The sequence below is a fragment of the Salvelinus sp. IW2-2015 genome, linkage group LG2 (assembly GCF_002910315.2).
Source record: "Salvelinus sp. IW2-2015 linkage group LG2, ASM291031v2, whole genome shotgun sequence".
NCBI lineage: Eukaryota > Metazoa > Chordata > Actinopteri > Salmoniformes > Salmonidae > Salvelinus > Salvelinus sp. IW2-2015.
The window spans coordinates 31669084-31696183 of record NC_036839.1 but is presented as its reverse complement, the minus strand read 5'-3'; the positions used below and the strand labels follow the sequence as shown (position 1 = coordinate 31696183).

General features: G+C 43.7%; 2 protein-coding genes across 2 annotated transcripts in view; both read left to right on the top strand.

The window, feature by feature from the left end:
* The window catches only part of LOC111971983 (ephrin type-A receptor 6-like), a 194704-nt gene extending 168288 nt beyond the window's left edge, over positions 1-26416 (top strand). The window contains exons 6-8 of the mRNA XM_023998794.1: positions 24600-24755; positions 26096-26166; positions 26339-26416. Of these exons, the coding sequence (XP_023854562.1) occupies positions 24600-24755; positions 26096-26166; positions 26339-26416 (305 nt within the window). The remainder of the gene's footprint in view (positions 1-24599; positions 24756-26095; positions 26167-26338) is intronic.
* Positions 1-27100, top strand: part of epha3 (eph receptor A3) — a 980965-nt gene that overhangs the window by 796561 nt on the left and 157304 nt on the right. The window lies entirely within an intron of this gene.

Below are 27100 nucleotides of genomic sequence, written 5' to 3'. Positions count from 1 at the left end.
AATTTTCCATTTAAGTGTTAGAACCCGTCATATCAGTAGAGAAGTGTTAATAAAATCTGTGACAGTCTGGCGCTTTTGCACACTACAGCAATCAGTCTCACTCACATACACACACACACACACACACACACACACACACACACACACACACACACACACACACACACACACAAACCACAACAACACACACACACACACACACACACACACACACACACACCACACACACACACACACACACACCACACACACACACACACACACACACACACACACACACACACACACACCACACACGTGACACACACACACACACGTGAACACACACACACACACACACACACGTGACACACACACACGTCACACACACACACACACGTCCACACACACACGTGCACACACACACCACACACACACACACACACACGTGCACACACACACACACACACACACACACACAGCCCACGTTCCCCACATTTAGACTGCTAGGCTACTGTTGCTGGCTCTAAAAACCAGTCTGCTACAGCGAGACTCTCATCGCTCTGATCTCATGTTAATTCCTGTTCCTTTTCTCTTAACTAAAACAGAGCAGACATAAAGTGGAGCAGGAAACATAAAGAATGAGAGTTGACTATGTTCTGAGGACAGACAAATATCCCTGGCTTTATACTGTATAACAACCTTTGAACAGTGTGTTTGAAAGCTCTTAGAGATTGTCATGAAGGGGTTGTCAAGCTTGTTCTCTGCTATTATCATTCTGCCAACAAATTGAGCTCTTCTCTCTCCTAATGGTCCCGTGTGTCTCTGAGAAACGTTCAAGAGAACAGCCTAGTTTCCTTAGACAGCAGACAGCAGCCAGAGAAACTCACACCGCTGCCGTTCGCAGTCACAAATGCTTTTTTGCATCTGCTGCTGAATGATTGCTTGTCAGTGCAATCTATGGCTTGACATCTACAATGTATAGACATACTTAGACATACATCTGATTAGTGGTATAAAAATATTTCATATGATGTGAGAGTTCAATACAATAAATGTACAGAAGATCACATGTAAAGTGTCATCACAGTTAAGTGATGGATTAAACAGTGTTTGCAGTTGGATGAGGAGCCTTCTCCAGTGTTGAGGCCTGTCATGTTGTCATTATTTCCAGCGTTGTTGTTGTGTTCTTCTGCGGTTGTCAGAGGTTGTTTATTTCAGAGAGATGTTTTTTATGCATATGAGACCTCTAGCGAAAAATTCAGTTGATTTAACACGTTAGTGTGTGTGGTGTGGGGGGGATTTAAAAGGAGTGTTAAAGTTCTCGTTGGCGTCCATCATGTGGAAGGGAAAGTGGCGAAGCACAAACAACAATCTTCAAACACCTTATTAATGTTCATTAACTTTGTGTGCCATTAGGAATCCAAGCACACTGCTGCATCCCATTCTTCTCCTAGGATAAATGACATCCAGGCTCCACATTAGATAATAACCACAGATAATGAAGGCTTTAATGAGAGGAGGGAGAGAGGAGGGAGGGAGGGAGGGAGAAGAGGAGGGAGGAGAGGGCTGCTCTGTTCTGCAGCAGGTTAGGACTGCAGGAGGAGAGGGCTGCAGTAGGAGGCCTGAGAGAGCCGTCACCATTCCTATCGTCGCACACACTTGAAATCATACACAAACACTGTTGCACTTCAGGATTATAATTTGCACTGAACACTGACCAAAAATGGAATTGAAATCAAATCAATTGTATTGGTCGCATACAACGTGTTTAGCGGTGTAGCAAAATTCTGTAACATCAACAGCTGACCTCACAAACTTATCAACATCAAAATATTCTGCCAAATTTGAACAGATTTCCCAAAAGTCTGATCCAGAAAACCATTTACCTCCTTCTAGATCATAAATTGAGTCCTCACAGCTGCTATCATATCAAAAGAGAACCATTCCTTCTCCTGATCCTCCTCACTGACCACCAGACCACTGACTCCCCTCTACCACATCCTTCAACACTCCCCATTTTGCACCCATCACCCGTTACCAGGCATCTCCTCCACTACCTGGGAGACTAGCCCCACCTGAACCCCATTACTCTGTGGGCATCTCCTCCACTACCTGAGAAGCCTAGCTCCACATGAACCCCTCCTGTACCCATTACGTCTAGTGGGCATCCCTCCACTACCTGAGAGCCTAGCTCCACATGAACCCCCTCCGTACCCCATTACTCGTAGTGGGCATCTCCTCACTGCCGGTCAGCCACTTTCCTGTCTGCCTATTAACTGAGTTTGAGCTTTCTGATGTGTGGAGATAAGGAATGCAAAAGTTAGGCATACACATGGATAAAGTTTAAGAAGGTCGTGTCAGTGCAAGCAAGGTTAGACAGGTTGTACGTATCTGATCAATACTGGTAGTAAGGGTTGGAAGTGCCATTACCCTGTGGGTTTCTTCTGATATCATATTTACTTTTACTATTTACTTTACTATTTACATTTTACTCCATGTGTAACTCTGTGTTGTCTTTCACACTGCTATGCTTTATCTGCCAGTCGCAGTTGCAAATGAAACTTGTTCTCAACTAGCCTACCTGGTTAAATAAAGTGAAATAAAAAAATAAAAAAAATATGTTACTGTTGATATTCACTGTCCTCCACGAAGGTCATCACCTTACTGGTATTTAAATGTTAAATTGTTACATGATGTCAAGTTTTGTGAAAGGTTTTGTGTTTTTGGAAAAATAGAGGGTTAAAAAAAGGGAATTTGAGTCTTGAGACAATGTGGATGTTGGGAAGGCCCAAATACGATTATTTTGTACAGTATACTGCTCTGTCTCAAATTGAAGTTAAAGAAACTATCAAGGCCCTTGAACAGGACATCAAATCAATGTATTGAAGCTGCTCACTCAGAACGACCCTGACTAGTCATGAACTTACAGGACAAGAGACATGAACTGAGGTCGTTTCTTGCATGAAAGATGAAAGGTGCCTTGATTAGGTCTCGTTTCGCTTCCCTCAAGGATATGGATGCCCTAGTCCTTTTTTTTAACCTGACAGTCGACATATACAACGTAAACAGATGGTCTCCTTCGTCTCCCTGAGGAAGGTGACCACGGATGACAGTGAAATGCTGTCAACATCCGTGGATTTCTACTCTGCCCTCATAAGCGGGATTTGACTCCGTGTTACTGAACAGTTGTTACACGGTCTTCCTCAATTGGGACCTTAGCAGAGAGCTGCTTTGGACTCTGACATTACACTTGCAAGAGCTGTCCACAGCAGTTATGCAGCTCTCAGCAGGCCGAGCCCCTGGCATTGATGGTTTACCATCTGAGTTCTATAAGCACTTTTGGGGGTCTATTGGGGAGGATTTTTATGAAGTGGTGTGTGAATCTTTTCATGAGGGTTCTCTTCCTGTATCCTGTCAACGTGCGGTGCTTTCACTGTTGCCAAAAAAGGGGGATTTGGCTCTCATAAAAAATTGGAGACCTGTTGCTTTGCTGTGCGCAGAATACAAAATTGTTTCTAAATGTCTCTCAAACAGGTTGAAAGAGTATCTGGGATTGTTGGTCCACAAGGACCAGTCCTACTGTGTACCTCATCGCTCTATTGTTGACAACTTGTTTCTGATAAGAGATGTTCTAGACATTTGTAAACTGTCTGATGTAAATGTGGGTTTACTTTCTTTGGATCAGGAGAAGGCTTTTGACCGCGTGGACCACCAGTACTTGTTTAAAACAATGATAGCCTTTGGGTTTGGGGATGTTTTTTTGTCTTGGATGAATTTACTGTATGCTGGGGCCTCGTGTATGGTGAAGGTGGGGGGTGGTTTAAGTTGCCCCATCCCTATCCAAAGGGGCATCAGGCAGGGATGCCCAATTTCAGGGCAGTTATATAGTCTGGCGATTGAACCAATGCTTTGTTTTTTAAGAGCGAAGCTTACTGATTTCTCTGTGCCAGGTGTAATGAAGGGACCCACGATAGCACTGTCTGCGTATGCAGATGACGTGACAGTTTTTACTACAGGGGCTGAGGATGTTAAGGTGCTCTCAAACGCTTTAAAGGTGTATGAGGGGGCCTCCTCAGCTAGAGTCAATTGGGGAAAGAGTGAAGCGCTGTGGGCAGGTCAGCTTCAGACGGGGTCCGCTCCACGTTTACCAGGGGGGCTTCAGTGGGGCAGAGACGGGATGAAGACTTTGGGGTTTTTTCTAGGCTCTGATGTCTTTCAGAAAAAGAACTGGGAGGGTGTAGTGGAGAAAGTGTGTGCCAGACTGTCAAGATGGAAATGGGTGCTACCCCAGTTGTCTTATAGGGGAAGGGTACTGGTAATTAATAATCTTCCTGCCTCTACCCTGTGGCACAGACTAATGATTTTGCAGCCACCAAAGGGTCTGATACAAGAGCTTCAGAGGACCCTTGTCAATTTCTTCTGGTCTGGACAACACTGGATCAAAGCTGCAGCCCTGTACCTGCCACTGCACGATGGTGGGCAAGGCCTGGTGGACATTTCCTCTAGGATCATGGCTTTCCGGCTTCAAGCAGCCCAGAGACTGTTGTACAGTGACGGTTCTAGCTGGGTCGACACAGCCTACACACTGATGAGGAGAGCGGGCTGTTTGGGCTTAGACAAGCACCTTAAAGCTGGAGGGGGGTGAGTTGACTGGCCTGACTCCATTTTATGAGTCTGTTATGCAGGCTTGGAGGGTTCTTGTCAAGTCCCGTAAGGCCTGCACGCCACCAGGGATGTGGCTTTTTGAAGAGCCTCTTTTTTATAACACTGCCATCCAGTCCCGTGCTCTGGGTTCAGCCAGCCTGCGTTCATGCCTGTTAGGTGTGGGGTGCACCAAGCTGGGTCATCTGATGCGGAGCAGGAGCAGATCGTTGGAGGAGCTGGGAGAAAGAGCAGGGATCCGATCATCTCGCCTACTGAGGAAGGTCGTCGCTGAGGTCTGTGACTCCTTGCCAGTGCTTCATCGTCATCGTCATTGTCTTTATGTGACTGACACTTCCAGTTCTGATCGGTGGAATGAGGGTCTGGATTATGTGTTCCCTGTGCTGATTGTTAGTGCTGCGGTGGGGGCATTCGAGGAGGACGTGGGGATGCTGCTTTCCTTCCATACCCCGGAGCTGGGGGAGTTCAAGGAGGTGGGAAAGAAGGCCATGTACAGAATATGTGTAAAGGTGTCCCATGCCTCTTCCCAGGAAGGGGTAAAATCGACGAGGTGGGCGGGTGTGCTTGGTCCAGGTGCTTCCCGAAAAGGCTGTTGGCGCTCATTATACAAACTGCCGATTGATAAGAGGACAGCTGACCTCCAATGGAGGATAATACATGGAGCTATAGCCACCAACATGCATCTGGTACATCTGSAYCCTACTGTTGGGGARGGGTGTCCATTCTGTGCAGAKTCTGAAAGTCTGGCACACCTGTTTTTACTGTGTCCCAGGTTGGTCGGGATGATTGACCTGATCACTGACTGGTTCTCAACGTTGGGAGAGGTTTTCTCTTCCCAACTGTATATATTTGGGCCAAAGTACAGGTTCAGGCAAAAGGGTGTCGTTGTGTTGCTTCATTTTGTGTTAGGGACAGCAAAATTAGCGATATGGAAGACCCGAAAGAACAGTATTCGGGGACAAGGGTCTGTGGATGTGGTGGGAATGTTGGCAGCGAGACTAAGGGTTGAGTTTGCCTATTATAAACTTGTCAACAATATTGATCTGTTTTTGAGTATATGGGGTATTCAGAGGCTGTTGTGTTTAGTTACTGTGGAGGAGGAATTGGAGTTGTGTTTTTAATTGATGTGTAACTGTGGTTTTGTACGAGTATTTATTGAGTGGTGGGCTCCCAGACCCAATAAAGATGATTTAAATCTCTCTCTCTCTCTCTCTCTCTCTCTCTCTCTCTCTCTCTCTCTCTCTCTCTCTCTCTCCTGCTCTCTCTCTCTCTCTCTCTCTCTCTCTCTACTGCTTTCTGCTTTAACTGTTCAACTATTGTCTTTTTGAGTCCACTACTCGCACATGTTATGCGCTGCAGTGCTAGCAAGCTGTAGCTTATGCTTTCAGTACTAGATTCATTCTCTGATCGTTTGATTGGGTGGACAACATGTCAGTTCATTCTGCAAGAGCTCTGATAGCTCAATATACCAAGAGGAGACAGAAGATAGCTGTCCTACAGAGTGCTGTTGATGCTACTGTAGACCTTCATTGCAAAACAGTTATTTTAATAAATTATTTGGTGACGTGAATATATTTAGAAAGGTTCACTTTTAATGTTTCACTATTTACATTTTTATGACATTCACTGAGGAGGATGGTCCTCCCCTTCCTTCTCTGAGGAGCTTCCACTGCTGGACATCCTAATCAAAGTCTGAAGTGTGCTCAGTCTGTCTGGGTGCCAGCCCAGGCCATTGTCTCCCTGTCACTGGCTGCTTGGCCCATAAAAGCCCTGTTTTACTGTCTGTCTCTGGCCTCATGGGGCTGGTTAGTCTCTGAAGACAATTGACTGTGGGACTGCACTCTCTCCCTCTCTCTTTCTCGCTCTCTCTCTGCCTCTCTTTGCTCTCCCTCTCTTCCTGGGACTCTGTAAAGGATGTCTGCTGAATGTTTACTACTCTGTTGTTCATTTGGCCAGAGACTGTTTCTACCAGCGATAAACATTTCTGTAAAGGAGCAGCGAGCGGAGCCTCACCTCTGAAAGGTCCATAAAACCAGAGTGTTCTCAGATCACAGCCTGTGATAATGTCACTGAGATATTACTGATGGGCCGGGCGGGGCTAACTGCCTGGACTGTATTGTAGAGAGTGGAGTCTCTCTCCTTCTCTCTCTTTCTCTCTCTTTATCTCCCTCCCTCTCTATATGTCTTTATTGTCCTCTCCTGCCCTCTTTCTCTTTCGCTCTCTATCTCTCTCCTTCCATATCTCCCTATCTCTGATCACTCTCTCCAAACTGGGCTTTTGAAAGAGCCTCAGGTGTGTCAGTAACATCAGGTCTCAGACAAGGTGACATATCCTGCAAGGCTAAGCTACAGTGGGTACAGCCAGCTTATCCCCAATGCACACATACACACACACACACAGCACAGAGAGCTTACCTGTTGCTCCTGGCCGAGATGACTTAAGGCAACGCTGGCAACGAAGAAAAGGAAGGAAAGGTTACAGGGCCTCCTCTTCCTAGTATCCTGATGGTTAATGTCCAATCGCTGAAAAATAAACTCTGTGAACTCAGAGCAATGCTTCAATCGCAGAGGGACATCAGGGAATGATGTGTCTTTGTTTTTACAAGGACATAGCTTATGGACAATACACTCAACTCTGCTATTCAACCAGATGGCTTCTTCATATGCTGGAGCACGAGTACAAGACATTACAAGGCTGCTTCGTACCGTTCTAAGACAGCTGCCGGAAGCTGACGCTGTAGTAGTCCATGTGGGGTCAAATGACATGAGGAAGGCTAGCTCGGAACTGCTGAAACTGGATTTTAAAGAACTGATTCTTGCTCTGAAAGACAAAGAAAAGTGACAGATTATTTCAGGCATCGTACCATCGCTGGGCCGTGGCTGCAAAAGATTCAGCAGTCCATCCAAATAATCTTGTCCATGCATTTCAATGCCGCGTTGAAACAATGACTTATCAATGACTCAAGCCCTGTTCAGATAATCACTACCATTGTGTTGCTGAGTTGTCGTAGTGCTGCTGAAAATGTACATGTTCCTAGGGGTGTTGGAAGTCACAATGTAAGTAACTTAATTTATGTTCCTCCTACTCCCCTGGATGCCTCTGTCAATCCTACAGCTGTTGTCAGCAATAATCCTGCACCTATGAACCGGAGTTATACTGTTAGCACTGAGGCGGTTTGCCCTAGCAGGAAGCACACTATGTGCAGCTCATGTTTACCTCTGATAAGCCTCCCAGTAAAGCAATAAAAACAATCAAGAATCACAGAAAGCGCAAACAAATAGCCCATGAAATCTATAACTTGCTTGTAAGTGATAACACTCATATACTGACTAGCTCTGAAACTCACAACTCACTCGCGCACCCGCTCACGTTGGGTGCACGAGTGTTGCAAAATAAATGTACACAATACATTTAAACTGCCTGCGCGTGTCAACAAGCGTCTGCGTAGCCAAGCGCTAAAATAAAACTTCTAATTTTCACACTTGACGCGCTGCAAGTGCCCCCTGTCCCATCTCATCATTGGTTTTTAGAAGCATTTTTAAATTTAATTTTACCTTTATTTAACTTGGCAAGTCAGTTAAGAACAAATTCCTATTTTCAATGACTGCCTAGGAACAGTGGGTTAACTGCCTTGTTCAGGGTCAGAATGACAGATTTTTACATTGTCAGCTCGGGATTCGATCTTGCAACCTTTCGGTTACTAGTCCAACGCTCTAACGAATAGGCTGCCTGCCACCCCATATACCCACATGGTTGATTGAAAGATGAACTGAGGTCCACACTCCAGTCCAGTTGGTGGTGGTAATGCACCTTAAAGTTGGTTGCCAACTGACATATAAAGTCCACATAAGAAGAAGAAGATTACGATTGAAGGAGTAGAGATTATTAGAAAATATTAGTTTCCCCTTTTATCTGTGGATTAAATGTCGGGGTAGAGAACACATGATTTTGTGTGACTCAAAATGGGTGGAAATTCTACAAAGATCCAGAAAAAAAGGACCTTGTGCATTTCAGGTAAAATAACAACCCAATGTTTATAACTCAGGACAAATTAGCTAGCAACAGCAAGCTAGCTAGCTAAATGTCCATTAATTTTGAATGTGTTTCGACCTGACCCCGAATTACTACAGTTGGTTCAGAGTTCGTATTGATATTTCAACTTGTGTGTCTGGATCGTGTCTGGTGTGGATGTACAAAATCAACATGCGCACGATGGTGCACGTGGATGCACGCGTGTGCCCAGTCTAGACAGTTGAAGTCGGAAGTTTACATACACTTAGGTTGGAGTCATTAAAACTCTTTTTTCAACCACTCCACAAATTTCTTGTTAAACCTCTCTTGGGCACGTGAGACGGTAGCGTCCCACCTCTTCAACAGCCAGTGAAACTGCTGGGCGCCAAATTCAAATACAGAAATACTCATTATAGAAATTCAGAAAACAAAACATATTTTCCATAGGTTTAAAGATTAACTTCTTGTGAATCCAACCACGGTGTCAGATTTTTAAAAACGCTTTACGGCGAAAGCATACCTTACGATTATTTGAGAACATAGCCCACTAGACGAATCATTACAAACAGTAGCCAGCCAAGTAGAACAGTTACACATGTCAGAAATAGAGATAAAATGAATCCCTTACCTTTGATGATCTTCATATGGTTGCACTCAGCAGACATTCATTTCCTCAATAAATGTTCCTTTTGTTCGATAAAGTCTCTTTATATCCAAAAACCTCAGTTTTGTTCGCGCGTTTTCTTCAGTAATCCACAGGCTCAAACGCAGTCAAAACAGGAAGACAAAAAAATCCAAATTGTATCCGTAAAGTTCATAGAAACATGTCAAACGATGTTTATATTCAAACCTCAGGTTGTTTTTAGCATAAATAATCGATAATATTTCAACCGGACAATAACGTTGTCAATTTAAAAGGTAAACAAGAAACGCACTCTCTCGGTCGTGCGCATGACACTTTAGGGTCCACTCATTCAGACTGCTCTTGTTCATTTTTCAGAATACAAGCCTGGAACAATTTCTAAAGACTGTTGACATCTAGTGGAAGGCAAAGAAACTGCAATTTGAGTCCTAAGTTAATGGATACTGTAATGGCATTGAATAGAAAACTACAAAAAAAAAAAAAAAACTACTTCCTGAATGGATTTTTCTCAAGTTTTCGCCTGCCAAATCAGTTCTGTTATACTCACAGACACTATTTTAACAGTTTTGGAAACTTTAGAGTGTTTTCTATCCAAATCTACCAGTTATATGCATATCATATCTTCTGGGCCCGAGAAGCAGGCAGTTTAATTTGGGCATGCATTTCATCCAAAATTCAGAATGCTGCCCCCTACCCTAGTGAAGTTAACAAACTACATTTTTGGCAATTTGGTTATGACATCTAATTTGTGCATGACACAAGTAACTTTGTTTACAGACAGATTATTTCACTTATAATTCACTGTATCACAATTCCAATGGGTCAGAAGTTTACATACACTAAGTTGACTGTGCCTTTAAACAGCTTGTAAAAATCCAGAAAATTATGTGATGGCTTTAGAAGCTTCTGATAGGCCAATTGACATAATTTGAGTCAAATGGAGGTTTACCTATGGATGTATTTCAAGGCCTACCTTCAAACTCAGTGCCTCTTTGCTTGACATCATAGGAAAATCAAAAGAAATCAGCCAAGACCTCCACAAGTCTGGTTCATCCTTGGGAGCAATTTCCAAACGTCTGAAGGTACCACGTTCATCTGTACAAACAATAAAGTATAAAACTATGGGACCACGCAGCCGTCAAACCGCTCAGGAAGGAGGCGTTCTGTCTCCTAGAGATGAACGTACTTTGGTGCGAAAAGTGCGTAAAACATTTAAACCTGTTAACCCTCGCAAGGCTGCAGGCCCAGACGGCATYCCCAGCCGCGTCCTCAGAGCATGCTTAACCCAGCTGGCTAGTGTGTTTACGGACATATTCAATCAATTCTTATCCCAGTCTGCTGTTCCCACATGCTTCAAGAGGGCCACCATTGTTCCTGTTCCCAAGAAAGCTAAGGTAACTGAGCTAAACGACTAYCGCCCCGTAGCACTCACTTCCGTGTGCTTTGAGAGACTAGTCAAGGACCATATCACCTCCACCCTACCTGACACCCTAGACCCACTCCAATTTGCTTACCCTCCCAATAGGTCCACAGACAACGCAATCACAACCACACTGCACACTGCCCTAACCCATCTGGACAAGAGGAATACCTATGTGAGAATGCTGTTCATCGACTACAGCTCAGCATTTAACACCATAGTACCCTCCAAACTCGTCAATCAAGTCTCGGAGACCTTGGTCTCGACCCCTCCGGCTCTGTGCAACTGGTGGTATGACTTCCTGACGGGCCGCCCCCAGGTGGTGAGGGTAGGTACACATCTCCACCCCGCTGATCCTCAACACTGGGGCCCCACAAGGGTGCGTTCTGAGCCCTCTCCTGTAGTCCCTGTTCACCCACGACTGCGTGGCATGCACGCCTCAACACTCAATCATCAAGTTTGCGGAGACACTACGTGGTAGGCTTGATTACCAAACAACGCGAGACAGCCTACAGGAGAAGGTGGAGGGCCCTCGGAGTGTGTGTCAGGAAAATAACCTCACACCTCAACCGTCAAAACAAAGGAGATGATTGTGGCACTTCAGAAACAGCAGAGGGAGCACCCCCTTATCCACATCGACGGGACAGTAGTGGAGAGGGTAGTAAGTTTTAAGTTCCTCGGCGTACACATCACGACAAACTGAATTGGTCTACCCCACACAGACAGTTGTTGTGAAGAAGGCGCAGCAGCACCTCTTCAACCTCAGGAGGGTGAAGAAAATTGGCTTGTCACCAAAAGCACTCACAAACTTCTACAGATGCACAATCGAGAGCATCCTGTCGGGTGCTGTATCACCGCTGGTACGGCAACTGCTCCGCCAACAACGTAAGGCTCTCCAGAAGGTAGTGAGGTCTGCACAACGCATCACTGGGGGCAAACTACCTGCCTCCAGGACACCTACACACCCGATGTCACAGGAAGGCCATAAAGATCATCAAGGACAACAACCACCCGAGTCCATGCCTGTTCACCGCTATCATCAGAAGGCGAGGTCAGTACAGGTGCATCAAAGCAGGGACCGAGAGCCTGAAAAACAGCTTTCTATCTCAAGCATCAGACTGTTAACAGCACACTAACAGTGAGTGGCTGCTGCCAACATACTGACTCAACTCCAGCCCCTTTAATAATGGAAATTGATGGAAATTGATCAAAAATGTATCACTAGCCACTTTAAACAATGCCACTTAATATAATGTATATGTATATACTGTACTCTATATATCTACTGCATCTTGCATATTTATGTAATACATGTATCACTAGCCACTTTAAACTATGCCACTTTTATGTTTACATACCCTACATTACTCATCTCATATGTAATACTGTACTCGATACCATCTACTGCATCTTGCCTATGCCGTTCTGTACCATCACTCATTCAATATCTTTTATGTACATTTCTTTATCCTTTACACTTGTGTGTATAAGGTAGTAGTTGTGGAATTGTTAGGTTAGATTACTCGTTGGTTATTACTGGCATTGTCGTGAACTAGAAGCACAAGCATTTCGCTACGCTTGCATTACACATCTGCTAACACGTGTATGTGACAAATAAAATTTGATTTGATTTCCCAGATCAATCCCAGAACACACGAAAGGACCTTGTGAAGATGCTGTAAGAAACAGGTACAAAAGTATCTATATCCACAGTAAACGAAGTCCTATATCGACATAACCTGAAAGGCCACTCAGCAAGGAAGAAGCAACTGCTCCAAAACCGCCATAGAAAAAGCCAGACTACGTTTGCAACTGCACATGGGGACAAAGATCGTACTTTTTGGAGAAATGTCCTCTGGTCTGATGAAACAAAAATAGAACTGTTTGGCCAGAATGACCATCGTTATGTTTGGAGGAAAAGGGGGGACGCTTGCAAGCCGAAGTGCACCATCCCAACCGTGAAGCACGGGGTGGCAGCATCATGTTGTGGGGTGCTTTGCTGCAGGAGGGACTGGTGCACTTCACAAAAATAGATGGCATCATGAAAAAGGAAAATTATGTGATATATTGAAGCAACATCTCAAGACATCAGTCAGGAAGTTAAAGCTTGGTCTCAAATGGGTCTTCCAAATGGACAATGACCCCAGCATACTTCCAAAGTTGTGGCAAAATGGCTTAAGGACAACCAAGTCAAGGTATTGGAGTGGCCATCACAAAGCCCTGATCTCAATCCTATAGAAAATGTGTGGGCAGAACTGAAAAAGCATGTGCGAGCAAGGAGGCCAACAAACCTGACTCAGTTACACCAGCTCTGTCAGGAGGAATGGGCCAAAATTCACCCAACTTATTGTGGGAAGTTTAGGAAGGCTACTCGAAACGTTTGACCCAAGTTAAACAATGTAAAGGCAATGCTACCAAATACTAATTGAGTGTATGTAAACTTCTGACCCACTGGGAATGTGATGAAAGAAATAAAAGCTGAAATAAATCATTCTCTCTACTATTATTCTGACATTTCACATTCTTAAAATAAAGTGGTTGTAACTGCTGTCGTCTTCCTCCTCGTCTGAGGAGGTGAAGTTTGAAGGATCGGAGGACCACTGCGCAGCGTGGTAATTGTTCATCTTATTTAATGAAGTGAACAACTCAAAATACAAAAACAACAAAGTGAAAACCGAAACAGTTCTATCTGGTGCAGACACACAAAGACTGAAAACAACCACCCACAAAACCCAACAGAAAACAGGCTACCTAAATATCGTTCCCAATCAGGGACAACGATTGACAGCTGCCTCTGAGTGAGAACCATATCTGGCCAAACACAGAAAACCAACACAGAAATAGAAAACATAGATTACCCACCCAACTCACGCCCTGACCACACTAAAACAAAGAAAATACAAAAGAACTATGGTCAGAATGTGACAGTGGTGATCCTAACTGACATAAAACAGGGAATTCTTACTAGGATTAAATGTCAGGAATTGTGAAAAACTGAGTTTAAATGTATTTGGCTAAGGTATATGTAAACTTCCGACTTCAACTGTGCCTTTGATGATACAGTGGTACTGTACCAATACATGTTTAAAACCTCTTCAGAAGAGATAGGAATGCCAATGGGGTGGTGGATGTGTTGTTGCTGTTTATATTCAGAACCACATTCCTGTAATCATTCCTGAGGATCTCATGTCAAATGCTGTAGAAGTAATATGGCTACAGGTTCATCTGCCTCACCTAAAGCCCATTCTGTTGGGACGTTGCTATAAACCAAGTACTAACAGTCAGTATCTGGATAATAAGTGTGAAATGCTTGATAATGTATGTGATATCAACAGAGAGGTATATTTTCTGGGTGACCTAAATATACACTGGCTTTCATCAAGCTGTCCATTCAAGAAAAAGCTTCAAACATTAACCAGTGCCTGCAACCTGGTTCAGGTAGGATGACCACATTTAAAATACCCAAATGTGGGACAACAGGATTATTTTGTGGGACAGTGTAACCTACATGAATAAAAACATTTGGCAGCCTTGGCAGCAGCTAATGGGCATCCATAGTAAATACAAATACAAATCACTGAGGACTTGTCATGTACCAACAACACCATCACTCTTGTCAAGATGGTACAACAGCATCTCAACTTCCTAAGGCGGCTGAAGAAATTCAGCATGCCGCCCTGGGTCATCTTCAAATGCTACCAATACACCATCGAGAGCGTCCCGACCAGTTGCATCACGGCCTGGTACGGGCTTCATCCATGACCGCAAGACCCTCCAGCTCCCAACCCTCCAGGACATCTCCTCGAAACGGTGCCTGAGAAAGGCACGCAGCATCATCAAGGACCCCACACACCCCAGCCACTGTTTTCTCCCTTACCGTCAGGCATGAGGTCTGATACCAACAGGCTCAGAGACAGTTTCTATCTACAAGCCATCAGACTGCTGAACACTTAAACTGAACTGACCACCTGCTCTGATTCTCCACACGTTAGCACACATGCACTCACTCATGCACACACCCACACAGACATACAGACGCACACATATACAGTACATTCATGCTACACACACATCACAACTGCTACTACCAGACTCTTATTATACTGCTCAGTTTATACACTGCCCCCATCCCCCTCTATCCCAATACACAGGACTATAAACTCTGTCTTCCTGTATTATACTTATGCTAAAATATTTATTATATTCTACTGAGCTACTTACTTTATGTTCGTATTATTAGATTTTATAATTTTGTATTGTTGTTGCATTGCCGAGAAGTAACCTGTAAGTAAGTACTTTGTTGGATGATTATACCATGCGTATCCCTTACATATGACTAATAACATTTGAAACAGAAACACACTGTCTCACTCACACACAGACACAGACACACACACACACACACACACACACACACACACATAACAAACACAGTAAACAGTTCATGTTGATGCTAAATGCCATGTAGAGATTAAGATCTGGGTTGTAATAGCTGAGATTAGATAAGGAACATCAAGGTGAAGAGGGAGGCTCGGGGGAGAAAAACACGGCTCAGAGAGTGATCTCTCAAATGTCAAGATGTAAACACAACAGACGAAGAGCAGAGGAGTGTGAAGAGGGGAGAGAGGGGGGGGGGAAAGAGAGAGGAGGAGGAGGAGGACTCAGCCTCATAATCAAAGCTGACATCTCTCAATTCGATTCAATTCAAGGGCATTATTGGCATGGGAAACATATGTTAACATTGGGGCGGCAGGTAGCCTAGTGGTTAAAGCGCTGGGCCAATAACCAAAAGGTTGCTTGATCGAATCTCCGAGCTGACGATGTAAAAATCTGTCGTTCTACCCCTGAACAAGGCAGGAACACTGTTCCCCAGCAGGCCGTCATTGTAAATAAGAATTTGTTCTTAACTGACATTCCTAGTTAAATAAGTTTCAATTAAAAAAATATATAAATTTGCCAAAGCAAGTGAAGTAATAAACAAAAGTGAAATTTTAAATTAACAGTAAATATTACGCTCTCTCACTCACTATAACACAGATGAACCCTTTTGCTATCTTAATGAGGATCAATGATCACAGCTTCACTCTAGACGTGTGTCATTGTTTAATGGTATCTGAGAGATAGATCCCTTAGCAGAGCTAAATAACATCTAGTAACGTGAGGAACTCTGGTGTTGCTAGAGAGGATGTTTGTAATCTCTTACAGGATAGAACATGTCCCATGGCTGCATCTTATTCTAGGAGAGATGTCTCTCCCTCCTACCGGACCTGGATAGGGAAAGAGGGATACCAAGTTCAGTTGTACAACTGAATGCATTCAACTGAAATGTGTCTTCCGCATTTAACCCAACCCCTCTGAATCAGGGAGGTGCAGGGGGGCTGCCTGAAATCAACATCCATGTCATCGGCGCCTGGGGAACAGTGTGTTAACTGCCTTGCTCGTGGGCAGAACAACAGATTTTTACCTTGTCAGCTTGGGGATTCGATCCAGCAACCTTTTGGTTACTGGCCCAATGCTTCTACCCGCCAGGCTACCTGCCGCCACTATAGGTAACCTTACATGTATTTGTGGAAAGTGTCTGACTTGTCTTGTTGTTATTGTAATGTTAGTACCGTAACTTAATCAGATAGCTCTTCTATGTCAAACAAGTCAAATGACACTATATAGTTAATATTATCTAATAACACCTAACTGCATCTATATACTGTATAACTGCATTTTGTAGGCTACATTTAGTCTATGGGGATGATAGATGATCTAATCTACATAGAGTGGGATGGGAAACGGGATGGCAGTGTAGTAGTAATATGAACACAGATAGTGAGACTAGTGGTGTTTACCCTCAGCCCAGAGAAAGGCAGAGGAAGAGTTTTTCATCAGGGAGAGGAGATAATCGCTTTTTGTGGAACAGGATTGAAAAAAGCTCATTCTCCATATCCAACAGTACCACATCTCAGCTCCACAATATCTCATCCTTACCACGTTACACACAGACACCCCCACACACACACACACATAATGCTATCCAGATACATCTCAGCTCCACAATTCTCATCCTTTCCACGTACATTGCACAGAACCCCCACTCTGTTGTTATCACACACACACACATAATGCTATCCAGATACATCCCACCTCCACGATATCTCATCCTTACCACGTTACACACAGACACCCCCACACACACACACACATAATGCTATCCAGATACATCCCACCTCCACGATATCTCATCCCCTGCCTGCTTTGCCTCACGCTTTCTTTGATTTCAAGAGCTGAACTATTCTGCAACATTTGTTGATGTGGTTCTGCTAGTAAATGCTGCAGAATTGTGCTTCTCTTGGAATCGCTGCTCTTCGCCGCCACGAGAAGTCCACGAGAGATCCATCGCCCACCGAGCTGAGAGCACAAAGATACACACACTCACACTTACACACGCACACAAATACACACACACACACATCTGTTCTGGGCTATGCCTGAGCTCGCATGGTGCTCTGCTCCTCTCTTCTCCTGGACAGTTTTGGTCCAGTGGGTGACGGACCCGGTCAGTCAGTCCAAGCTGCTGTCTGTGTCTCAGGGCCCAGCTTCAGAGGTTCTGTAGGTGTATCTGGGGTTGTGTGGTGGATGACTTCCAGAGCTCGTTAACCTTGGGAGGCAGGCCCAGATTCAGCCCATCCCCCCGGGCCCCCGGGTTCGGGTATGATCTGTATGTAGAATGCTCCCCCTCTCTGACCAGCGCTGTCCAGCACACACAAACCATGCACGCAGAAACACTCTCTCTGGCTCTCTACCTCTAGCTTCACTCTCTTTCTCTCTTTCTCTCTCTCTCTCTCTCTCTCTCTCTCTCTCTCTCTCTCTCTCTCTCTCTCTCCTTCTCAGTCATGGTTGATACAGTGTTTCGTTTTACGTTCTGGTCTAATATAAACAATGTTACCACATCAACAACAGCACAGCCTAGGAAATAGTCTTGTCATGTTGGAAGAAACATTATTAATACATGGTAACTTGCAGTCATTACTTTATGCTGATAGATGTATTGTATTTGTCCTATTTACACAGGTTAAACCCTGTTTGAAACATAGTTTGAAAACTCACTACAGTAATTTTCGAATTTACAAGTAATTCACAAAGGTATCAAATGATTATGCAGTTAATCAAATCCCTCTTGTATGAATTTAGCAGTTGTTTCAATTCCAGAGATCACATTCTATTGAAGCCGGCTGCAAGGTTTTAGTTCTTGCATTGTTGTTGTTTTTTACCGTTGTTTAATTGGCGAGTCCATTTTAGCAGGTTTTGGTGTGTGTGTGTGTGTGTGTTCATGTGTGTGTTCATGTGGGTATGCATGTGTGTATGCATGTGTGTCTCATCCCTCAGCTGTGTGTGGTCAGACAGCAGCATCATTAGGTTGACAGTTTAAAACAGTTCTGCTAGGGGAATAAGTGAGTTGTAGTGTGTGAATCAAGGCCATGTATAAAGCCACGTACTGTACCAGAGGTTAATGGCACAGGCAACCTTGGGCCTCTGTAGAGGATATCACTCATCATATTGATACTGCAGCTATGTGTGTGTTGACGGGAGGGGTTCTGCAGTGTGTGTGTGTGTGTGTGTGTGTGTGCGTGTGCGTGTGCGTGTGCGTATGTGTGTGTGTGTGTGTCATTGTCCTGTCCTAATTGCTCACATTTGATCTAAGTGGGTGTTGTTTCAGGGCATCTTGCTCTCCTCTAGGTTCATTTATCAGAGGGAGAAATGGAGAGACTCCATCTACAACTCAAGACTCTCAGTCCTTCAAGGTGAAGCCCTCAGATGGCTCAGTGTTACCTTGTTAAATCGATGAGCCCCAGAAGTGGAATTGTCCTCTGAGGATGGAGTGTGTGTCAGGGTTTCCGTTAGGAAGATGTGGCACCGGACCTTTGACCGACAACATTTTAATTTACCGGACTTTTGAGAAGTCTGCCGGACCCATATGCATTGGGTGGGTAACCTGATAAGGGAGTCTACCCACGGTGCTCAGAATGACAGAAATCACATTTAGATTATGGTAATTAATATGAACAAAACATGCAAGTCCAGGATGCAACGATGTGCAGTCCTTCTTACCCAATTCTGATGTGCACTTTGAACATGTTAGAATCACTGTCCACACTCTCTCTCTGTCCTTTTCCTCATCCAGACAAGTAACGAACAGCAAAATCACTAGCCTATGTCAGTCTACTATCACCCATAGTAGAATAGTAGAAAAATGTACCTATTCTATTGGTCAGCTTGTGGAGAAAGAAATAGCCTGTTCCAAACAGACTCTGGTACAGTTGTAGGAAGATAGATCACACATTCACACAACCCGCAGGCCTAGGTTACATCAAAACACGTTAAAAAGCAATAAGACTGATCCAACAGATCAGGTTTAGTTTAAAATGTTGATAAACTATTATTTCTCCCCATTATAAGCTCAGCCATGTTCGCAAGGCAGTAGGCTAGGTGCGAATAGTAATTTCATAATGCAATTAGCGAGAAAACACCCCTGTCAAAACGCTCGCACATGTAAGCTTTTCATGTGACAGAGATGAAAATATCCCTTAGAAATTTAGGAAGAGAGGAGATGTAATAGGCTACTTTGAAGCAAGGTAAGACATGCATCATAATATGTATTCAAACGTTCAGCTTTCAAACAATTACGTATATGTTTTCAAATGCATAGCCTACTGCCTCCAGCTCATTGCACAGTGGTGTGTGACACGCTGATGAAGCCTGCCTTCCCTTGCTGTTCGAGATGCAGCAGCTCTCAGCTGTCTGACAGCTTTTCCGCTCAAAGGCTCTGTATCTGTATGCTGTAGGCATGTGATAAATAAGATACATAACGAATATACTGTACACACAAACACAAATGTAATTAAATGAACCTATAGACCGATAAGCATGACCAGTCAAACGTATTTCCTTCGACTGGTATTTCCATCAATGAATAGGCTAAAAAGCATTATTTCGCAACGGGATCTTTTTTTCTTCTCCGGGACAATTGGCCGGCACCAATTTTATTTATCAGCTTTTCAATTTTTTTATAGGCCAAAAGCCGGCTATTACCGGCTAACGGAAACCCTGGTGTGTGTGGCTGTGTGCATTCATGTGTGTGTGTGTGTGTGTGTGTGTGTGTGTGTGTGTGTGTGTGTGTGTGTGTGTGTGTGTGTGTGTGTGTGTGTGTGTGTGTGTGTGTGTGTGTGTGTGTGTGTGTGTGTGTATGTGTGTGGTACCTATCGTTAAGAGGCTGAGAGGGATTTTGACAAGGCGCTATTTGTCCCTGAGGCAGACAGGTCTTTAGGAGCAGACTGGCAGGGAGAGTCGAGGGAGAGGGGGAGAGGGGGAGCGAGAGAGGGGAGGGAGAGATGGGGAGGGAGAGAGGGAGATGGAGAGCAAGGGAGTTTAGGAGAAGAAAGGAAGAGGAGAATAAAGGGAGTTTTTTTCTCTTCACTGCTTTCAATATAGTTCATTTTCCTCATCGTTCTGGATATAAATCAGTAGAGATTAATATCATAAGGTCAACAGATTGTATTTGCAGTCTAAGCCATTGTCCTTTCACTGTGTCTAACAGTCCATTTGATACCATCTCACTTTCTCTTTTGTCCATTTGCTGATGATAAAGCACAATTTTAAACTAGTTTTAGTGGGAGGAGCTGTCATTGTCTGTTATCCTGCCATATATAACCATATCTCTGTCTGTTATCCTGCCATATATAACCATATCTCTGTCTGTTATCCTGTCATATATAACCATATCTATGTGTCTGTTGTCCTGCCATATATAACCATATCTATGTGTCTGTTATGCTGCCATATATAACCATATATATGTGTCTGTTGTCCTGCCATATATAACCATATATCTGTGTGTTGTCCTGCCATATATAACCACGTGTCTGTGTCTGTTGTCCTGCCATATATAACCATATATATCTCTGTGTCTGTTATCCTGCCATATATAATCATATATCTGTGTCTGTTATCCTGCCATATATAATCATATATATGTGTCTGTTATCCTGTCATATATAACCATACCTATGTGTCTGTTATCCTGCCATATATAACCATACCTATGTGTCTGTTATCCTGCCATATATAATCATATATCTGTGTCTGTTATCCTGTCATATATAACCATATATCTGTGTCTGTTATCCTGCCATATATAACCATACCTATGTACAGTGGGGAGAACAAGTATTTGACACTGCCGATTTGCAGGTTTTCCTACTTACAAAGCATGTAGAGGTCTGTAATTTTTTATCATAGGTACCTTCAACTGTGAGAGACGGAATCTAAAACAAAAATCCAGAAAATCACATTGTATGATTTTTAAGTAATTAATTTGCCATTTTATTGCATGACATAAGTATTTGATACATCAGAAAAGCAGAACTTAATATTTGTACAGAAACCTTTGTTTGCAATTACAGAGATCATCCGTTTCCTGTAGTTCTTGACCAGGTTTGCACACACTGCAGCAGGGATTTTGGCCCACTCCTCCATACAGACCTTCTCCAGATCCTTCAGGTTTCGGGGCTGTCGCTGGGCAATACGGACTTTCAGCTCCAAGATTTTCTATTGGGTTCAGGTCTGGAGATTGGCTAGGCACTCTCAGGACCTTCAGATGCTTCTTACGGAGCACTCTTAGTTGCCCTGGCTGTGTGTTTCGGGTCGTTGTCATGCTGGAAGACCCAGCCACGACCCCTTCAATGCTCTTACTGAGGAAGGAGGTTGTTGGCCAAGATCTCGCGATACATGGCCCCATCCATCCTCCCTCAATACGGTGCAGTCGTCCTGTCCCCTTTGCAGAAAAGCATCCCAAAGAATGATGTTTCCACCTCCATGCTTCACGGTTGAGATGGTGTTCTTGGGGTTGTACTCATCCTTCTTCTTCCTCCAAACACGGCGAGTGGGAGTTTAGACCAAAAAGCTCTATTTTTGTCTCATCAGACCACATGACCTTCTCCCATTCCTCCTCTGGATCATCCAGATGGTCATTGGCAAACTTCAGACGGGCCTGGACATGCGCTGGCTTGAGCAGGGGGACCTTGCGTGCGCTGCAGGATTTTAATCCATGACGGCGTAAGTGTGTTACTAATGGTTTTCTTTGAGACTGTGGTCCCAGCTCTCTTCAGGTCATTGCCCAGGTTCTGCCGTGTAGTTCTGGGCTGATCCCTCACCTTCCTCGTGATCATTGATGCCCCACGGGTGAGATCTTGCATGGAGCCCCAGACCGAGGGTGATTGACCGTCATCTTGAACTCTTTCCATTTTCTAATAATTGCGCGCAACAGTGTTGTTGCCTTCTCACCAAGCTGCTTGCCTATTGTCCTGTAGCCCATCCCAGCCTTGTGCAGGTCTACCAATTTTATCCCTGATGTCCTTACAGCAGCTCTCTGGTCTTGGCCATTGCGGAGAGTTGGAGTCTGTTTGATTGAGTGTGTGGACAGGTGTCTTTTATACAGGTAACGAGTTCAAACGGTGCAGTTAATACAGGTAATGATTGGAGAACAGGAGGGCTTCTTAAGAGAAAACTAACAGGGTCTGTGAGAGCTGGAATTCTTACTGGTTGGTAGGTGATCAAAATACTTATTGTCATGCAATTAAAATTGCCAAATTAATTACTTAGAAATCATTACAATGTGATTTTTCTGGATTTTTGTTTTTAGATTCCGTATCTCACAGTTGAAGTGTACCTATGATAAAAATGACAGACCTCTACATGCGTTGTAAGTAGGAAAACGCTGCAAATCGGCAGTGTATCAAATACTTGGTTCTCCCCACTGTATCTGTTATCCTGCCAGTATATTAATCATATATCTTGTGTCCTGTTTATCTGCCTAATTAATTCTATATCGTGTTATTCATATTACCATAATATGTGTCTGTTCCATGCTGCATATTAACCATATCTCTGTGTCTGTTATTCTGCCATATATACCATACCTATGTGTCTGTTATCCTGTATATATAATCATATCTCTGTGTCTGTATCCTGCCATATATAACCATATCTATGTGTCTGTGTATCACCTGCCATATATAATCATATCTCTGTCTCTGGTTATGCCTGTCATATTATAACATATCTCTGTCGTCTGTTATCCTGCTATATATAGCATATTCGTTCTGTGTCTGTTATCCTGCCATATATAACCATATCTCTGTGTCTGTTATCCTGTCATATATAACCATATCTCTGGTGTCTGCTATCCTGCCATATATAGCCATTATCTCTGTTCTGTTATCCTGTCCATATATAACCATATCTCTGTGTCTGCTATCGCTGCCATATATAGCCATATCTCTGTGTTTGTTATCCTGTCATATATAATCATATATCTGTGTCTGTTATCCTGTCATATATAACAATATATCTGTGTCTGTTATCCTGCCATATATATAACCATATATATGTGTCTGTTATCCTGCCATAATATAACCATATATCTGTGTTGTTATCCTGCATATATAATCATATATCTGTGTCTGTTATCCCTGCCATATATAATCATATATATGTGTCTGTTATCCTGCCATATATAATCTATATCTCTGTCTCTGTTATCCTGCCATATATAATTCATATATATGTGTCTGTTATCCTGCCATATATAATCATATCTCTGTCTCTGTTATCCTGCCATATACTAGATCTATCTCTGTGTCTGTTTGTCCCTGCCATTATAACCACATACTGTTTTGTTAGTCGCTGCCATATAAACCATATATATGTTGTCTGTTATCCTCCATATATAACCAATATCTGCTGTGTACTGTTATTCTGCAATATAAACCATTACCTATGTGGTCTTATTCCTGTAATTATATAATCATATCTCTGTGTTCTGCTATCCTGCCCATATTATAAACGCATATTCTAATGTGTCCTGTTATCCTAGCCATGATATACATTCATATCTCTGGTTCGTATCCTGTTCATATATAACCATATTCTGTCTCTGTTAAATCCTGCTTTATATATAGCCCATATCTCTGTTGTCTGTATCCTTGCCATAAATAACCATATATCTGTGTCTGTTATCCCCTGTTGAATATAACCAGTATCTCTGATGTCTGCTATCCTGCCATATATAGCCATATCTCATGTTTGTTTTATCTCGTCATAATATAACCATTCATCCTGTGTGTGGCTATCCTGGCATATATTAGCCCATATCTGTCTGTGTCTGTATCCTGTCATATATAACATACCTCTGTGTCTGCCTATCCTGCCATATATAGCCATATCTCTGTGTTCTGCTTATCCTCGCGCAATATAACCTATATCCGTGTCCTGTTTACCCTGTCAATATAACCATATCTCTGTCTCTGTTATCCTGCATATATAACATATCACCTTATTGTCTACTGCCAGTAAACCATACTGTGTCTGTTATCCTGCCATATAATAACCCATATCTCTGTGTCTGTTTCCTGCCATAAGATAACCATATCTCCCGTGTCTTTCCTGTCATTACGCATATTTTCTCTGTTATCCGCCATATATAACCATATTCCGTGTCTGTTATCCTGTTCATAATAACCATATCTCTGTGTCCTCTGTTAATCCTGCCATATATAACCATTATCTCGTCGTCTGTTAATCCTGCCATATATAAAACCATATCTCTGTTGTTCCTGCAATTAAATTATCCTGTGTGCTGTATTCCAGTAGTAAACCATATCTCTGGTCTCTGTTATCCTGCCATATAATATAACCATATCGTGTTCTGTTATCCGCTTCATATATAAACCATATAGCGTGGTGTCTGTTATCCTGCCATATATAACCATATCTCTGTGTCTGTTATCCTGCCATATATAACCATATATCCCTCTGTCTCTCTTTGTCTGCAGCGTGTCGTCCAGGCTTCTACAAGGCGTTTGCGGGGAACATCAAGTGTTCCAAGTGTCCCCCTCACAGTTTCAGCTATGGAGAGGGGGCTGCTGTCTGCCACTGTGAGAAGGCTTTCTACAGAGCTGCGAGAGACCCACCCACTATGGCATGCACACGTGAGTATCATCAATCAAACAATCAGTCAATCAATCAATCAATCAATCAGGCAATCTCGTTATTGTCTAAGCAGCCCTCAATACACTCAGATAGAGCACAGTACAGGTCTGTAGTGGTATATACTCAGGAACAAAGACAGAGAGAGAAAGAGATGGGGGGATAAAGAGAGGTAGAGTGAGAGGGAGAGAGAGAGAGAGAAAGAGACAGGTACAGTAGAGAGAGGAAGAGAGAGTAGAGAGCTGATAGAGATCTGTTGAGTGGAGAATGGGAGCTGATTGATGGGCACTGGGACACAGCTTGCCTCTCAGACAGAGAAAATAGAGGGAGATAGCACAGATAGAGGACAGGAAGCCAACGGACAGATGCTGACAGAGGAGGAGGAGGTGGAAAAGGAGGTGCTCCCTTCATCTGTCCTGAGAGAGAAACACTAAGCAGGACTGATGAGAGAGAGAGAGCGTGAAAGAGAGAGAGAGAGCTTGAGAGACAGGTTTATTCATGGAGAGGGGTTGGCTGGAGGGGAGGACAGTGAAGGGGGAAGAAGGAGGGGATGAGTTGGAGAGGGGAGCAGAGAGGGGGGAGAGGCGGGGGGGGACATTGAGAGAAGGATAGAGGGAAGGTGGAGAGCAAGATGAGCAGGATGGAAGGGGAGGAGGAGGGCAGGAAAGAGAGGAATGGGAGTAGGGAGGGCAGGAGAGGGGAAGGTAGAAGGACAGGAGAGGGGATGGAGGGCCAGGGAGGGTAGCTATTGTGCGAAAGACCAGTGAGTTGGCAGGAATGGAAGAGTTTAAAATCTCAGGCCTTATTAACACTGCCTCTGAACAGCTGGCACTGCCTCTGTACAACACAATATATCTGCACCTCAAACACACATTACTGCACACACAACAATACCTGGCTGCACATTAGATTAATGCTGGTAATGGCACCCGTCTTCACAATCACTGGATTGCTCTCCAGAATAAACTGAGAGAAGCTCTGGCTATAGATAGTATGTAAGTGGTATCAAGTAGACATGATTATTGTAATAATAAGGTTTTTGGTTTTAGCTTGATTTAAACTAATAAATTTATTCCTGTACATAAGAACTGTTTCTGTTTTCAATGATGTATTATACTCAGATTTATACTCTACCATAAGCTAAAGAGATTTAAGGGACAGAACATGATACAATAACATGAGCTTTTAATTTCTCTCTCCTCCAGGATCCTGCTCCTTGTCGTAATGTGGTCTTCAGCTGATGACACATCTTTCTCTTCTAATTCTCTCCTCCAGGTCCCCCCTACTCCCTCATAACGTGGTCTTCAACTTTGAATAACGCTTCTCCTACTCTCTCTCTCAGGTCCCACTCATCGTAACGTGGTCCTTAACCTGAATGAACACCATCTCTTCACATATCATCTCAGGTCCCTTGTAACGTGGTCTTCAATGAAATGAACCCTCTCTCCTCTCTTCCATCCCTACAGGTCCTCATCCTCGTAAGTGGTCTTCAACTATGAATGACCTCTTCCTCTCTCTCTATCAAAGTCTCAAGATCCTCGTAACATGGCATTAACCTGATGAAATATCTCATTCTTCTCCTCAGGTCCTCACCTCTCGTAAGTGGTCTTCAAACCTGAATGACACGCTGTCTAATGTTTATGACGTGGTTCAAGCCCAGTGACCATGGTGGTCGCAGGAGCCTGAACCTATAACGTCCTGTTGTAAACGCTGCGGCCAAAGCCGACAACTGCCAGCTGCTTGTGGGGAGGAGCTTGCTTCGTGCCCGCCCCAGCAGGCACTGACCCAACGCCATGTAACATGAATGGACTTCTCGACTCACGCCAACACTACACCTTCGAGATCCGACGTCGCTGAACGGAGTGTCTGAGATGAGCCACTTCCGAACCTGTGGCCGCCATCACTGTCTCCACCCGCCAGGGGTGGGATAGACCTAAACGCTGACCATCAACCTACCTGCCTTGAAATCATTGCAGTTACTCATAACAGATGTACACACACTCCACACACATACCATTGTCGCATACCTCTCAAAAGACAGGTTGAACTTCTGGGTGATGTACATGAGAACGGCTACGTGTTCTCATCTGTGGAAACATTGTGTTGTTGCTTTTCATTCCTCTCTTTTCCATCATCTGTCTCCTCCTCTCTTCTCTTCCTCTCCCTTCTTCCCCCCTGTTCTCTCCGCTCTCATCTCTCTCTTCTTCTATTCTCTGTCTTCTCTCTCTTCTCTCTTCTCTCTCTCATTTCTCTCTTTCTCTCTAATCTCTCTCTCTCTGTCCTTTCCTTCTCTATTCATTTTCTCATTTCTCTTTCATCTCTTCTCTATTCGTTTCTTCTCTATTCA